The 17,078-nt window shown below is 32.0% G+C and overlaps 1 protein-coding gene across 1 annotated transcript; it reads left to right on the top strand.

Moving 5' to 3' along the window:
- Positions 1–12,851: 12,851 nt before the first annotated feature.
- On the top strand, positions 12,852–13,737 carry LOC111899462 (DNA replication licensing factor MCM7). Its single transcript, XM_023895315.1, has 5 exons — positions 12,852–12,884; positions 12,945–13,178; positions 13,253–13,444; positions 13,527–13,622; positions 13,675–13,737. Exons 1-5 carry the CDS (start codon positions 12,852–12,854, stop codon positions 13,735–13,737), a joined length of 618 nt encoding a protein of 205 aa, XP_023751083.1.
- The last annotated feature ends 3,341 nt before the right edge of the window (positions 13,738–17,078 follow it).

Consider the following 17,078-nt stretch of genomic DNA (forward strand, 5'->3'; position numbering starts at 1 on the left):
TCTCTTTTAATAATATTTAGAGATGTGATTCTTATGCCAGCCCTCAACCTAAAAAGAAACGATCGTGCTCCTCTTTTGACGGCTGCTTCATGCTCGGCGTAAGTAAGACGATATCGACTCCAAAGGGAGAAAGCGCGAGAGTGATTGAAAGAACCAGAGACGCGTGTGTGGTATGTTTCCGATGACTTATTGCTGCAAACCGATCACTACCTTGTGCCACAACTGTATGTCGTCACAACATGGTAAACTTTCTTTACCTTTTGTTTCACACTTGCTATCCTCTTTTTCCTGTAGAATTTGATTCGTTTCTTTCCGGTCCTATTCTTCCCGTCGTCTTAATTGATGTGTATGTATTCCTCCTCTCGTTTCCATTTCATGAATGTTGCTGCCTGATATTTGCATATTTAGTTCATATTAAGTATAGATTTTTTTTTTATCATTTATTAACTAATTTATTGCACTACATGGACAAAAGGTACTTAAAAGTGTTTGAATTATGTTTTCCGTCCAAAAGTGAAGCTCGGAAGAAAAAGGAAGCAGGAGAAGCGGTTGGGAGCTCGGGAATTGAACAAAGAAGAAAACCATCAAAAACAACACCTACTCGGCGAGTAGGCTCGTCTACTCGGCGAGTCTGAACGAATATTCAAGAAGATAAAGACTCAGAGACCCAGAGACTTATTGCATATGGGGATTGAGAGATAGACTCGGCGAGTCGGCACCTGCCTCGACGAGTCGTTTCGCAAATATAAAGATAACTTCTCAGATCGAAAAGGAGAGAATTCTGGAACCCTTCTGAAGAGATTAGCTGCGATTAAAGAGCCAGAAGAACCTTGGAGAACAAAGATACAACCTAGAATCCAATTCCGAAGGAGATTTGAGGCAAATTTTCATCATTCTACTTAATTTTTTTTCCATTATGGCTAGACAATTAGAGTCTATTTGTTTGCTGTTATTTACCTCAATCATGAGCTAAAACTCGTAAATTTCTGTTTGGGGATACAAAATTGAGACTATGGTTTGATTGTTGGTAGGATTAATTCAATATTGGTGATTTTTGTTATTTTTAGCTTGCTAAAGAACCTTGTGTGTGAATGATAATTAATTTTCTATTAATAGGAAGGTAATTAAATAGTATGAACATCTTTTGATTATCAACCTCATATGTTTACATGACCACTTCATCATATGTCTAGGATTAATGAACATGAAACAAGAATTAATAATAAAATTAAGTAAATTCATGTGTGAGCTTGTGTGATGACCATCAACAAGAAATTAACTAAAGTACCAAATTAGTTAATTATTGCAAGTCTAAATTAACTCGAATAATTAATCTAGTGAATTTAATTAAATTAGACAACTGATCACTGTTTGAGTTAGTTATTTCACTAAGGGTTAGTGTAGTGAACGCGAAGCTAATCATTAGAGTCGGTAGCCAATAAAAGAATTAATCCATTGCACTATTACCATAAAATCAACCATAGGATCAGTTGAACTAAATAGAAGTTCCTTCCCATTATTGAATCTAGTTAATTCTTTGCTTTTCTAGTTTTTAGATTAAGCGATAGTTAATAAGTTTCTAGTCTTGTAAAACTAGAGAAAACCCTTACTTATTAATTAAATTAGATAGAATTAGTTTTTAGTTTTAATTTACCGTTCCCTGTGTTCGATACCCTACTTATGTAGCTATACCATAATTGATAGGTTCACTACCTTTGTGTGTTCATTTTATAATTAAAGTAGGTTTAAAACTAAGTTGTTCCGCACACATCACTGCCCAAACTACTCTAGTTTTCTTGAAATATCAACACATGTAGTATCGAATTGTTGCTGCCATTGGTCCTATTCTAAATATCCCCAATTATGAGTTAATAGTTCATGCATATCTAAACCCTATGGTGTCTCAGTATTGCTGTTGCAACATACATATTTTGACCTTGAAAAAGAAAAACGATGCATACATGTTGGAGGTAGTATACTAGTTATTTAATCTTAATTGTAAAAAATAGCAAAAAAATAAATAGTAAGAGTAAGCCTATGGGAGTGTTTAGGATTTATTCTTCTATTTGTTATCATAACATGAAGCTTAATGGACATAAAATTAGTGATGGCTTTATGCCTTTATAATTGTTTTGGAATAAAAGAAACGTAAAACAAATACATCACATTGTCCATAACATTTAAATAGTTTGAAAGCCAATAAAACAAATTAAATAATAGATATGATATTTTCTTAATAGTATCATTCAATCCTTTTGTGTGTAAAATTGAGTGACTATAATCCTTTACCTAAAGTCTCGAAGCATATGGTGATTTTTGGTGAATGTTGGATTTTTGCACAACAACTTTTCCCCATCTTGAGAGAGCTATAGCTGCTAATCTGGGAAGAATTGGAAGATGCTCCTCTCTTATGAAGTTCTAGGAAATTGAGTCTAGTTTCCTGAAAGTCTGATGTCGTCCCAATTAGATCTGTAGATTCGCTTTTATGCTTAACGTACTGAACGGGGGTTGGGTGGGGAATTATAAAAAATATATATATAAAAGTTAGAATAAAGTTGTATTTTTGAAACATATACTTTATTTGTTAATTGCTTGTTATGTATGGTGTTTAGGTGGGGCCTTGAGAATTTCAAGAAAGTTCAAGACATGGAATAGAAGGAGGATTTCTTCAAGGCTAAAGGTGAGTTCACAGTTTTAACTCACTAAGGTTGCATGATTAAAACGTGCAATCTGTAGATGGTGATTTAATTCAAATTGGGATGACCATGTCATTACTTGTGCTTGATGATTATATGATATTTTTGATGCTAATATATGATTTATGCTAATTCCATGTTATGACCTAATTGTTATGATGCTTACACTTTATTGAACTTGATGTATGTAGTATGCTAGCTTAAGTTGCTCGAATTATGATTGATATGTTTTGGTTGAAATTGCTTGTGATGATTGTGCCTAATGAAACCCATATTCATATGTTATGCTTGATTGATGGTATGTCTTTTTGTTACATTGCTTGAATTGGTTGATCATCTAGCATGCTCATTTTGAATTAAAGATGTAATTCATTGATAGACATATGTCATAACAAGGTGATAGTATGATGAATTTTATTATATGCTGCATTGCTCCTTAAGGTCTATATGAGTAGCATGTCTACGTTGATGTATGATTGTTCGTTTGTGGGGTATAATTGTGTCATGGGTAGAACCTTGCAAGTTTAATCGGTTGAAAGAGCTTAAGCCATAACGGTGATTAGTTACACGGTCTTTCTAGATTTTAGTGTGACACATGGTTCGCGTGCACCTCGGTGTACGGGAACTGGAGCGGTGTTGGCTTTATGGTGTAGCTGGATGAAACATCACGTGGGAATTGGGAGGTGTATCATTAGAATTCACACTATTTGTACTGATCCTGAACGACACCACGAGGCACTTGTACTTTGTAAAGTTGGAGTAGCGAAAGTGGAGTCATGGGGTTGGTGTTTCGGGTGGAAGTCATGAGCCACTTAGAGCATTTAGTTGGCCGTGCACACAGGTAGTGAACGGGGTGTTTCTCTTGGGTTGGGTAGCACTAATGGACACTTTTCTATCAATCGGTTGGATATATATAATAAAAGGTTGAATAAGTAACAAAAGGTTGGTTACATATTAAAAGGTTGACTATATAACAAAGGTTGGTTGTATATTAAAAGGTTGAATATGTAATAAAAGGTTGGTTATTGATAAAAGGTTGAACAATTAAAGGTTGCTTATATATGAAAGATGATTATTGATATGCTATGTGGTTGCTTACGTGGTATTTGGTTGAACATATACGTTATGTGGTAGAATTATGGTTAAACATATATGCATGTATGCGGTTGAATATGTGATTAAATAGTTATGACATGCGGTTGTTTTCTAAGTGGTATTTGTCTATCATTTTTATGCTTCATTGTAAAATGAATGATTGACCCATTTGGGGTTTGTATGTTTTATATACAACTTTATGAACTCACTCGGCAGGGCTGACACTTGTATCTTCTCTCTTTTGTGCCTTATGATTGGTGAAGACGGTTTAGAAGATTGGCATTCGTGAGAGGGGTTCCTATGGGTAGCTTTGTATTAACGATACCACTCTTAGACATATTTTTGATTATTTACTTTAAAGTACTTTTGTTTACATTTTAACTAGTTTGGAATTATGTTTGAGTTTTTTAAGTAACGTTGTGGTTTTGAATTAAAAACTAAGTCTTCCGCTAACGTATTCTATTAAATAAATGTTTTAAAAAGAAAAAAAATTATTGTGAAAATCACGACGTTACAGATTTAGCCTAATTTCAATTGCTTTTATCAATTTGGTTTAGCCCGATTTAAAATTATTTTAAAGAATGCGGTCCACATATTAAAATTAGAAGAGGATCCAAACACCCCGTCGCCAAAATTGAGTCAGGATGCAATATACTTTGCTTGTTAGTAATAATGATATTGGTTTAATTAAATAATATTTGGGATAAGGTTGTAACATTCGTTTGCAATATTTCTAAATTTCCTACGATTTGCAAAAAAGTTGTACTAGGTTTTTATTTTGACGTACCAGAAGTAAGCCACCCATAAGATTCCACACAATGGGAAACGCCTTATTTTGATTGATAATATCTTCTTTCAGATGATCTTATTCATGGCCACTTCCCATCAGTTTGTGTGCCTACATTCATTACTTTGATAGCATTTTCATGCTAATATTGTAATGAGAAGTTTGATTTGTTGAACTTAAAATTAATTATGTTCCAGTGGAGTTACAAACCAATGTCGTCACATCATTTTGAAAAAGGAACATGCAACTAAGATTGACAAACATATCTATATGTTTGTATATAAGGTACATTTAGGTTCCAAGTTTCAAGTACAATGCAGTTGAAAAATCAATATATTTGAAATATCACGACTTTTTACTTTAAAAAAATATCATTAATTAGGAACAATCCCGTCTATGTTAGTCGAGATTTTTTATATGCATGTGGATACAAACTAGATCTTGAGATACACAAAATCTAATTTGGAAAGCTTGTGTGTTTCTTAATTATGGGAAAACTTCTCGTTCATTTTGCAATTTTTGGTCATCGAAGGTAATAGAGGATATTGTAGTTCACAAAATGGTATTTGGTGTATATTTGCTCCAAAATTACTTTCATGAGCTTTCGATTGATTTTATTTATGTAATAGTACATATGTTTCTATGGGTTAATCTGATCAATATAAAGGTTTTGTAGGTTAACCAAATAAACTGGTTTCACATTTTTCTTAAAGTGGAACTTAATGTAAAAAGAGGTTTTCCAGCTCAAGTAAATATTAATCACTTTATAAATAATTACCATGGCAATGTAGTTGTTTCCACATTAAGCATATTAATTCACATCGCAATGTTTGGAGATCCACATTTATTGTCTTCTAATGACTAGAATTCAAGGTATTATTATTGAAGTTTAAATTACGTGATCATATTTTAGTTGCACTTGCAAATAGTAAAAAAATTTGGATATTATTTATTTAAGATTGAGACCCATTCTGAAAACCATTAATCGATCATATATAAAATATATATAAAAAAATATCATGATCAAAACCATTTCTGAACCTGTAAAAATTTCGATATCTTCAAATAATAAAAATAAGAATATGAAAATTGCATAACATAATCGAAACTTCTGTTTAATTTTATTATGGTGCCATTGATAGTAACCAAACCATCTCCAAGAAATAACTCCAGGATTGAATCCACGCCCCCATCCTGATTCCTGCACGAGATACTCGAAATCGCTAAATACAATTTGGAAAAAATATGATGACGGAAGAAACAAAATCAAAAAGCAAACGCCAAACATAGTGAAAAAAAATCAATTCATGGAAGCATCAAAACAAAATAGGACCCATGATTAGAATTATAAACCAAAGTTGTGATACTAATTTTTAATGTTAAAGACTTCTTGTCGGATGTCATTATAGGAATGCCACGTTCTCGGTGGGGGCAAGAAATGGTAAAGGAGGGCAATGATGGAGTCAGAGGAGGTTAACAAAGATTATTTGAATTTACGAAGGATTTATACTCTCCTAGTTTTATAAAATACACAACAATGTTTTGTATATTTTGTAAACTAATATCACCACTCTGGTCTTAAGGTTTTAAGACCACAACTCTTTATATATACAGAAGATATAGGATTTTTTGGAAACATGCTCTTTACACATACAAATAAAGGAAAAAAAAGAGCATACATGCAATTATACACGATTTTTGGAATGAGACTCACAATCTACTTTTATAGAAAATACTGGATTTCTGAAATTTTCAACTTATTACAAACAAATATGCTACAAAGTTTTCTTTCAAACACGCTTATAAACTCACCAACATTCTATGTTGACGCTTTTTAAAATGACTTGTATTCTCAGGGACTCAGTGAACAGGTACTCGAGTCTCGCATCTGGATATTTTGTTATCTTTTTGAGACATCGTGCTTTGTGTTATTTTTGTGTAATTGATAAACAACTGCAATATGTAAGCAATGAATGCTGGTATATTGTAATGTATGATGTTTGGTTGGTAAGTATCATTTATCAACTACTATGATATTACACAATGACGTCATCTGCCCCCGGACATTTCCGCCGTCCAGGTTAGGGGGGTGATATAAATATTAATCACTTTATAAATACTTATCATGGAAATTTAGTTGTTTCCACATTAAGCATATTAATTCATATTGGAATGTTTGGAGATCCGCATGTATGGTCTTCTAATGACTAGAATTCAAGGTATTATTGTTGAAGTTTAAAGTACTTTATCATACTTTAGTTGCACTTGAAAATATTCAAAATTTTGGATATTATATAGTAGAGATTGAGACCCATATTAGGAACCTATAATATCCATATTTTACCATAAAAAAATCAACAATAATTCTCAGAAACCCGGTCTTAAAACCATTATTCGATCATAGATAAAAAAATATCATGATCAAACCCATTTCTGAACCTGTATAAATTTCCACATCTTCAAATAATAAAAAGAAGAATACGAAAATTGCATAACATAATCGAAACTTGTGTTTATTTTATTATGGTGCTGTTCATAGGAACCATATCGGCTCCAAGAAATAACTCCACGGCTGATTCCACGCCCCCATCCCAATTCCTACACGAGATACTCGAAATTGCTAATTACAATTCGGAAAAATATGATGATGGAAAAACAAAATCAAAAAGCAACCGCCAAACATAGTCACCAAAAATGAATTCATGGAAGCATCAAAACAAAATAAGACCCATGATTAGAATTATAAATCAAAGCTATGATACTAATTTTTAGTGTTAAAGAGTTTTTGTCCGATGTCATTGTAGGTTAACAAAGAGAACCACTAAAAAGGGCAAGAGCAACCAAGGCGAGCAAATAGAAGATGAATTTGCAGAAGTTGGGGACCAAGTTGTTGATTCCATCTCGATCCTATCAACTATATTTATGTGATCCAACTTACCTAGAAAATCGTCCTATTTAGACAAATCAATGCCATGGTTCAATTATCATCTATCTCCACTACATTTTTGGCAGACAAAAAAAGTAGAGAAAACTAGTACACGTGAAAATGACAAAAATAAAAATAATAATCAATGAAAAGAAACTTTGAAGCTGGCATAGAGGAGAGAGATCTCGACAAACACAATCCAAATTCTTTTGGTAACTTGTGTCTGTAATCCAATTTGGAAGGAAACTTTGAATATGCCAAATACTCCACTAAATTAGTTCAAAAGAAAATTTGAATTTTAGGAAAAGTTTAGCCGTAAATGTATTTACTTTGTTATAATTAAAAGATATCTTATAGGATTTTCACAAAACTACTTGAAAAGAAATTTTCACTTTTGGGAAATTGAAAATCCTTTCATTGTTATGAAGTGTACCAAATTCATTGGAATCAATATAAATAGAAACATATAAACTGAAGCTCAAAATCTTTTGTAATTATGGAGGATTCTTAGAGATAGAGTGCTAATCGCTCTCATTATTTGAACACTTAGTTTTAATAATTTTAGTACCAAACTCATTGGAATCAATATAAATAGAAACATATGAATTCAATTGGACTCAAAATCTTTAGTAATTATGGAGGAATCTTAGACATAGAGTGCAAATCGCTCCTATTATTTGAACTCTTAATTAAGATAAATTTAGTATAAATATGTTCACCACCAACTCTTGAGATCACCTACCGTGTAAGGATGTTCATGAATATGTAATTTCTACTCATGTTCTTTATTCTTAGCCTTCTCATCATGAGTGAGTTAATTAGTCTATTAATCCCTTGAGGATTTGAATATGTGTGTGTGTGTGTGTGTGTGTATATATATATATATATATATATATACCCGAGTTTGATAAAATTTATTTAAATTACAGTCTAAAATAAAATATAATTTGAAAAAGATTTATAAAATTGTTATATCACCTTATAAATATCTTCTATATTTTATATAAAATTTAAAAATTATAGCCCATCAATCTTTTAAATCGTAGTTTTTGGAAAATCTTAGTTTAAGCGTTATATTTCCTCTAACACGTCTGTGTATGCAGCTATTGATGGGAGCAACAATGGCAAAAAAACATCGAAATTGCAATGATGAAGACCAAATCAAGTAAAGTAAGTCCACCACCAGCTACTCTAGATTCTGATGACACATTTCATGATAACAAGTTGACGGGTTTTTGTATGCCAAGTCCATCAACAAGATGCCATGGAACAAGAAAAAGTTGTTACTGTTGTATTGGGCCACAAGAAGTAATATGCATAGAAGGCTATGAGATATGTTATGATATATGTAATTAAAATAAATGTTACACATATGATAACATGTAATTTATTTTTCATATAAATAATAGTAAATTACATTAATGGTCTTTATAGTTTCGGGTATTCTGCACTATTGGTCCCCAACTCTTGGATCCTCCTTTTTATATATATTTAAAGAAATAATATTCTCATATATTTTCCTACTATATATCCGCCTACTGATATTAAATGGTGACAAGTGTATTAGTATACTTTTAATTACATTTAATTTGACACATGTCAACATTTAACATGGGATAGGAACAAGTTATAAGATGATATTTAATTTTCATATTTTCAGTGCAGTTTTGCTCCTAGGTATTCATTAAAGTCATGAAAGAACTGTATTAACTTTATTTATTTTTTAAAAAATTATTTACTATTAACCCGTTAAAAAAATTCATCATATTTGGGTTCCACTTTCACCCTTTGCCCATTTATCCATAAGTCATCGTGAACTACTTGTTAAAACAATTTCATGTTCATGTGTTCTAGGCTTCTAATATTCAATATATTCTTTTATATAATATTCTTTTATCATAAATAATTTAAATCATATGTTTGATTAGTAGATGATGATTAACCTTTCTTCTAATAAGACAGAGAAAAATTTAAGGAAAGTATTTTAATAAATGAGCACATCTATTTAAGTAGCTATTAATAAATAAAATAAAATCAAAATTTAACATAAAACATATATGTATAAAGGACCTAGTTAAATATTAAGTTACAAAAGAAAGGCATCGTATTATTTTTGTGTGCAGAGACTAATGAATAGTTCAATGGTTCGTGCTTGTAGTCTTGTTGTAAGCATGGCGATACACCTAGATTCGAATGCTGGTCCTTGAACTTTTTTTTTTGTCTAAAACTAATTTTCTTAAATTTCTCTCATTAAAAGGTTAATGTTGTCTTTTAAGTTTTTTTAGGAGGAAAATCAATAAAAAGTTTTATTTTGGACTTTCCATACAAGCAAAAACTTTTAAGTCTCTAGCTATAGTTTTTTGTAAACCACCAAGACCAATTTTGCAGGTGCTTCCAAAATCTTTTATGTGCTATATTAACATATATGCCTATAATGTTTTTCCCTTTTTTCTTTATATAGATTTTGTAACGCCCCGAAATTCCTATCGTAAATGACGTTAGTTTCCGTTACGTGCTAGTTATTTTTTTTGTAAATGATCTCGACTTTAAGGTTATAAATCATAATATATTAAATAAAAGTGATGTTATTTAATATTTAAAAGAGTTAGATAATAAATTAAAAGGTGAATAAATAAATTAATTAAATTAAAAAAAATATTTAGGATAAATAAAATCCATTAAAAGTAAAAATAAAATCCAAGAGTCTAATTGCCATTTTAGAAGGTAATGCATGTAGTTAATTTGGATTATAGGGTCTATGTGCCTTTATGGCTAAACTCTAGGGACCAAAGTTATAAAATTGGAATTAAAACACCTCATTTACATGAATTGTAAATGTGAGTCTCCTCCTTCTCTTCTTTAGTAGGCGTTACACTAGATTATGACCCGCGTTAAACGCGGGTCACATATAAAAAAATAGATAAAATAACATAAAGAGACTTCGTGTTATTGATTATTATAATGTGTAAAAAAAATAAAACGAAATATTTGATTATATATAATTGTTGAAGGACCTCTTTGTAGACAACATTTTTTGTTTTAGAAGGGTGATGAACGATGGATGATGGAAGCCGGCAGCAGAACGTTGGCACACCATTTTATTCTTGTGTGTCGTGTATCATACCTGATATTATGTAGGGTTAATAAGGATAAAACTCATACCCTATTCATATATAGATTTTTCAAAGAAAATTAGGTAGGAAGCATATATTTTGAATAATTAAATGAATGAAAATGATTCAAAAATCGATCTAAAAATAATCTTAATCGTACCAAATTTAATAAGATGTTTAAAATATTTTTCTTTTAAATAAATAAAGATCATATAAAACCAAATTCAATTAGAGTCTTCAATTTTTTTCGAATTATAATTATAATCTTAGAATATTTTCGAATTATAATTAAAAGTTTAAAATATAGTAAAAAATCGATCAAAAAATAATCTGAATCATATATACAAAAGTTAATAAGATATTTAGAAGATTTTTCATTTAAATAAATAAAGAGCATATAATACCAAATTTAATTAGATTTTGCAAATTTTTTCGATTTATAATTACAATCTTAGAATATTTTCAAATTACAATAAAAGCTTAAATTAATTTCAAATTATAATTAATGTTAATAAGATTTAAAAAAATTATAACTAAAATTTCAAAAGAATTATAATTACCTGCCAAGCAACACCATGACTTAAAATAAATGGAGGCAAGGGGGTGGCACTTTCATACCGTGAAACCGCAATGAATGCACCAGTTGACTGAATCAAATAATCGAAACTTGTAAATAATAATAATGTCGACTTTAAAAATATTATCAAAAAATAAAAAAACACAAAAACGGTCAAACGGTCAAACAAACCTCTACAAGAGTAACAAAAACAGTCATCATCATGACAAAAGCTTCACCTGCATCAAAAGAAGGTGCACCCCATAGAAACAAATATATAATTCTTACCATTACAAGTATTATAAAAAAAATGTTACAAAATTAAATAAAAAAATTAAGTACAAAATTAACAGTGTGTGTAATAAGTAACTATGGTGCGATATCAATTAATACAGAACGATCGGTACGACAACTTGTTTTTGTTTCTGGTGTTGTATGCTTGTAGGTCCAACCAACCCTAAGCAAATGAGCAAAAAACCAAACAATTGCAATCGATGCCACAACTGGAAAATTCTCTAATATCCCTTTCGTGAATGTATCAAAAGAGGCAGATACTACACATAACCAAACAAACCTATTTTAGTATTTAATGAGGAAAGGCCTCATATATAGTTTACCAGATTAGGTGCACAGTAATGCATTAAAATATGACATTATTACCACTACTAGAAAAACAACCTTTTACGACGCGCAAACCACGACACTCGTTGATTGATGTTACGCAAAAGAGAGTGACATTCAAAAAGTGTCATCTCTTCAAAAATTTTAAGGATTTAGGTCACTTATTATTGCGTGCCCTTAAACTAGTATCATAAAGAAATAAAAATAAAAACACGGAGGGCGCTGTATGTTAAATGCGCACCCTCAGTAAGTGTCGCTTTATAATTTTAATGAACGTGCTTTTTTTAGTAGATAGGGGGGAAATGAAATCCCAAAAAAGTTAAAACCCCGCCTGTTGCGTCTCCTCCTTCTCCTTCTAAAATCATGGTTTAAGAACCCTAATAGAATTGATTGTCAATCCTTCTTCAAGAAAATCGCAGGGAGTATTTATTGTAGGGATTTTTTTTGAAGAACACACAAAACACTATCAGCCTCACCAATAACCTCTGTCTCACCTCACCTCGTCGGTGAGCTCAAGCTCACCTATCCACAAATTTAACTACGATTCCTTAAATCACCCTAAACCCTACCCTTTCTCTCTATTCACGATCCAGTAATTGCGGCAAAGAAGATCAACGAAGAAGACCAACTGGTTCGAATTTAACTACGATTCCTTAAATCACCCTAAACCCTAACCTTTCTCTCTACTCACGATCCAGTAATTGCGGCAAAGAAGATCAACGAAGAAGACCAACTGGTTCGATTTATCCCTAAAATTGGTACAACTTCTCCTAAATCTGACTTCACTCCACTCTTTGAGTTTGTTTTCTTCCTAATCGATGCATCCGCCTTCTCGTCTCCCCCCTCCATCAGGTTTTCTCTCATCTCTCTCCTCCAGAGATGAAGATTCTCGGAGATGTGAAGGGAGTAACCGAAAGAAACCCTCACACTACTATGATTGCACAAACACTTCTTCTCCTGCGACTTTAGTATTTCAACTGTCCAAAAACTATCAAACTTTTGAATTGAATGTCTTTTCAATACCTAAATATCTTTCAATGAGACTAAAGGGATCACGATGAATCTCGATACTTTGTTTATGAAAAAGGGGGTAAATAAAAACTGTTTTTTTTCCAAGAATTGAAAATGTTGTTGATTTTGTATGTAATAGAAAATATTCCTTGTTATGCATTTGGTGGTTGAGGGATTTATTTTGGTATTGTGCAGCTATGAACTGAAAGGGGTTGAGGAAGAAGAAATAGCTCGGTTAGCTGAGGATGGTGACATATACAACAAGTTGTCTAGATCATTTGCTCCTGAGATTTTTGGGCATGAAGATATCAAGAAAGCTCTTTTACTCTTATTAGTGGGGACTCCTCATCGGAAGCTCAAGGATGGGATGAAGGTAAATCATAGTGTTTTTGTTTCTCTTTAAAAGCATATGCACAATACAAGTATGAGATTAAAGTTGTGATTCAGATAAGAGGGGATCTACATATATGTTTGATGGGTGATCCTGGAGTTGCAAAAAGTCAGCTGCTTAAGCACATAATTACTGTTGCACCAAGAGGTGTGTATACAACTGGAAAAGGAAGCAGTGGTGTTGGTCTTACAGCTGCTGTTCAGAAGGACCCGGTCACACATGAGTTTGTGCTGGAAGGGGGGGCATTGGTGAGTCAAAATTTTGTTACTATTCTAATATTAATATGTAAACAAAGAAAATATATATAAATAAATAAATGGATGGGTGTAGGTGCTGGCTGATATGGGGATATGTGCGATTGATGAGTTTGATAAGATGGATGAGTCAGACAGGACTGCCATACATGAAGTCATGGAGCAGCAGACGGTTAGCATTGCCAAAGCCGGGATCACCACATCTCTCAATGCAAGAACTGCAGTTGTTGCTGGTGCCAATCCTGCCTGGTATTATTTACTCTTACCAATTATCATTTATTTTTTAATTACTAATACTAATATGAATGTTTTGTTTGTTGATTCAGGGGGAGATATATCTCCGCAGAACTCCAGCTGAAAATATAAACCTGCCTCTTGCACTTCTATCAAGATTTGATCTTTTGTGGTTGATCCTTGACAAGGCAGATATGGACAATGATCTTGAAATGGCCAGGCATGTTGTTTATGTCCACCAGAACAGAGAATCTCCTGCCCTTGGCTTTGCTCCACTTGAAGCTTCTGTTCTCAGGTATATATTCATATTCCCTTGATATCATATCACTCAATGGTAAAAAAAAAGTTTGTAGTTGCAAAGTATGAGAGGATGGATTGTGTTGTTGATATGATATAATAAATGATGATGATAATAGGGCATACATATCAGCTGCTCGGAAGCTGTCTCCTAGTATACCAAGAGAGCTGGAGGAGTACATAGCCACTGCATATTCAAGCATCAGGCAAGAAGAAGCAAAATCAAACAGCCCTCACTCCTATATGATATATATCCAACAAATATACTTCTCTGTTTGCATCCTATATGATAATAATGACAACCGATTTCAACATTAAATTACAATATGAATGAATCTTTAACGTGTCTTACCCCAGGCAAGTAAGTTTCTTATTGCAAAACATGTTCCTGCACTCCCAATAAAACCCAATACTAGTTAGCTCAAATTATGATCATAGTGTGAGGTTCAAAACAGAGTCAAATGGCACAAAAGACATTGTGTTTTTATTTTTATTATTATTATTTTTTTCATTTTGACACTGCATTATTTTTTGGTAGGTTGTAAAAAGTTGAAGACACTAACACAGAGATTGCAACAAGGTATAATGTGTGGAGAGATTGTTTTATACTTATTTATTATACATTACTTTTTCCTTTTTGACTTTTGAAGTCAAACATTCTTATCTTTGACTTCAAGTATAAAGAACATATTCAGGTTAGAAGTCCAGGATGATCTGCTAAATAACGTTTATCCTCATGAAGATCTAAAAAATAATTGAAATTTTTTTTTTGAATTTTCATACATTTTATTGTAAAGTAACTAGTCGTAAGTATGTCTGATAAGCCCCCAAATTTCTGTTATCTTTTTGGTCAGGGGTAGAATGGTCTTTTCTGGTATTATGGCTGTTATTGGCTGTTTTGTTAGTGGGAACAACACCTGATTATGTTGGTTGTTATTCCCTTTTGTTTTGTTTCTAGTGGTAGTATATATAGTCCTTTTGTTTTAGAGACTCCGTAGCTAAGAATCATTATGAATGGAACTTTGTTCTTTCTTGGAGATACCCACATCTCGAAAGCTGGGAATTATCTTAATATCATCACGTAATTCTGTTAGATCAAGGGTTAAAATGCCTGGAGTTTATGATAGATTCAACAAGGGTCTATCAATGTCGATTGTTTATAAAAGAAACAGGATAATAATATTACCACTGATGAAAATGAATGGGACAAGCTTCTAGTCAGGTATGCCGTTTGTTTATTATATTATAGCATCCTACATTTAATTTCTTCTTATTAAGGCAAAGGCATTGTATTTTAGAATATTCTATCCAATTACAACAGTGTCATCCTAATCCGAATATAGAGGAGTTTTATTTATTTTTTATTTTATTTTTTTAAGATAGAGAGATTATATATTAAAATTACAATGTTGCAAAGAATAAATATATGGAAGTACATTGCTATTGTTTGAATGTAGTCATTACTGTGATTATTGTGGATGTTTAGATCAGAGAAGTGCCAGAGTGAAGAGGAAGCAACACTTGGTCGAGGGAAGAGGGTAAGAAAAGTTGTTTCCTGTAGGGAAGTATATCCCCCCTTCACCCAACAGACCAGGTACCTAATTTTCTCTTTATTAATTATTATTATTTGTTTTCATTATTTATATTTGTATTGTATCTATGACATTATACGAATATTGAACAAAAAGATAAAAATTATTCCATTTTTGGGCATATAATATCTCTATCTAATATATAACCATGTTGACATTCATGTCCGAATTAATTATCTCTTATTTTTTAGAAGTGATTTGAACACCTTCACCTTGCCATATTATGATTTAAAATTTCAATGTTTTTATTATATCTACAGAAAGGTGAATAATACCATAATATATATTTTATTATATCTACAGAAAGGTGAATAACACCAACATTAGAGTTTAATTGGGTGATTGAAGGTGATGTTGGTTCTTGAAACGAGACTCAAGATATCATATTTTGGCATGGCTAGAAGCTTTGGAGGAAACGAGACTCAAGCAAAAGTAAACACACAGAGAATTGTTGACACATAGTAAGCTAGATGATGCAATTGTATATAAATGAGTTCATTTTTTTTTATAACATTTACTCACTATTGGAATAATTATTTGTATTTGACATATTAGTGAAATGAATTATCTTTGTTATTTATGGTATTTTATTTTGTATTATGAGATTTTTAATGTACTATTTAATTTGAAAATTAGTAAATCTATAAATAATATTTTTTTTAATCATTTTAAATTATGATACGCAAAAAAGTGTGTCATCTTCATTTATGACATGGAATTTCTTGACAGGGGCTTTCTTGATACGCATTGCGTGTCATTAACACGCGTGTCGTAAGATTACGACATGCGAATGCGTGTCGTCTTCCTTTATGACAAGGCCTTCCTTGATACGCATTGCGTGTTGTAAACGCGCGTCGTAATTGCGCGTCGTAAATGAGCGTCGTAAATGCGTGTCGTCTCTCTTTATGACATGGTCTTCCTTGACGCGCATTTGCGCGTCGTCTGAGCCTTTTACGACGCGCAATGCGCGTCGTAAAAGGCTGTTTTTCTAGTAGTGTACCCGTGAAAAAACAACTACAAAGTTGAGTTGAGGAAGCCCGATTTCGAAACATCTTGCAACCTAAAAAGGACAAGACAAGTTTAATTAATGTATTTACCTAAACATGTGATCATGAGAAGAAATCATTTCTTTATTTTTGTTATACTTACCACGGGGAATCCAAATTAAGAGCCCAAAAGCAACAAGGGCTACCAAAGGAGCAACAGAAAGAGGACTAAAAAATATATAATGATGTTAAACAAAGAACACATGAAAATAGAACAATCACAGTTGTGATAAGGGAAGTTTTCACAAAACTACTACATTTTCCACATTTTATCCGAAAAACCACTACTTTATTTTTTCTTTACGAAAAACCATTCATATTTCAAAAAGTTCAAAAAATAAAACATTTATATTGACATTTGTTTTTCAAAAAGCATTATTCTTTAAGAATACAATATAGTTGAGCATGAAACAAAGCTTGTTAACCATTAGGGGTGAGAATGGTTCGGTCTGCTTTTGG

This window comes from Lactuca sativa, chromosome 1, assembly GCF_002870075.4.
Source record: "Lactuca sativa cultivar Salinas chromosome 1, Lsat_Salinas_v11, whole genome shotgun sequence".
NCBI classification, from domain to species: Eukaryota; Viridiplantae; Streptophyta; class Magnoliopsida; order Asterales; family Asteraceae; genus Lactuca; species Lactuca sativa.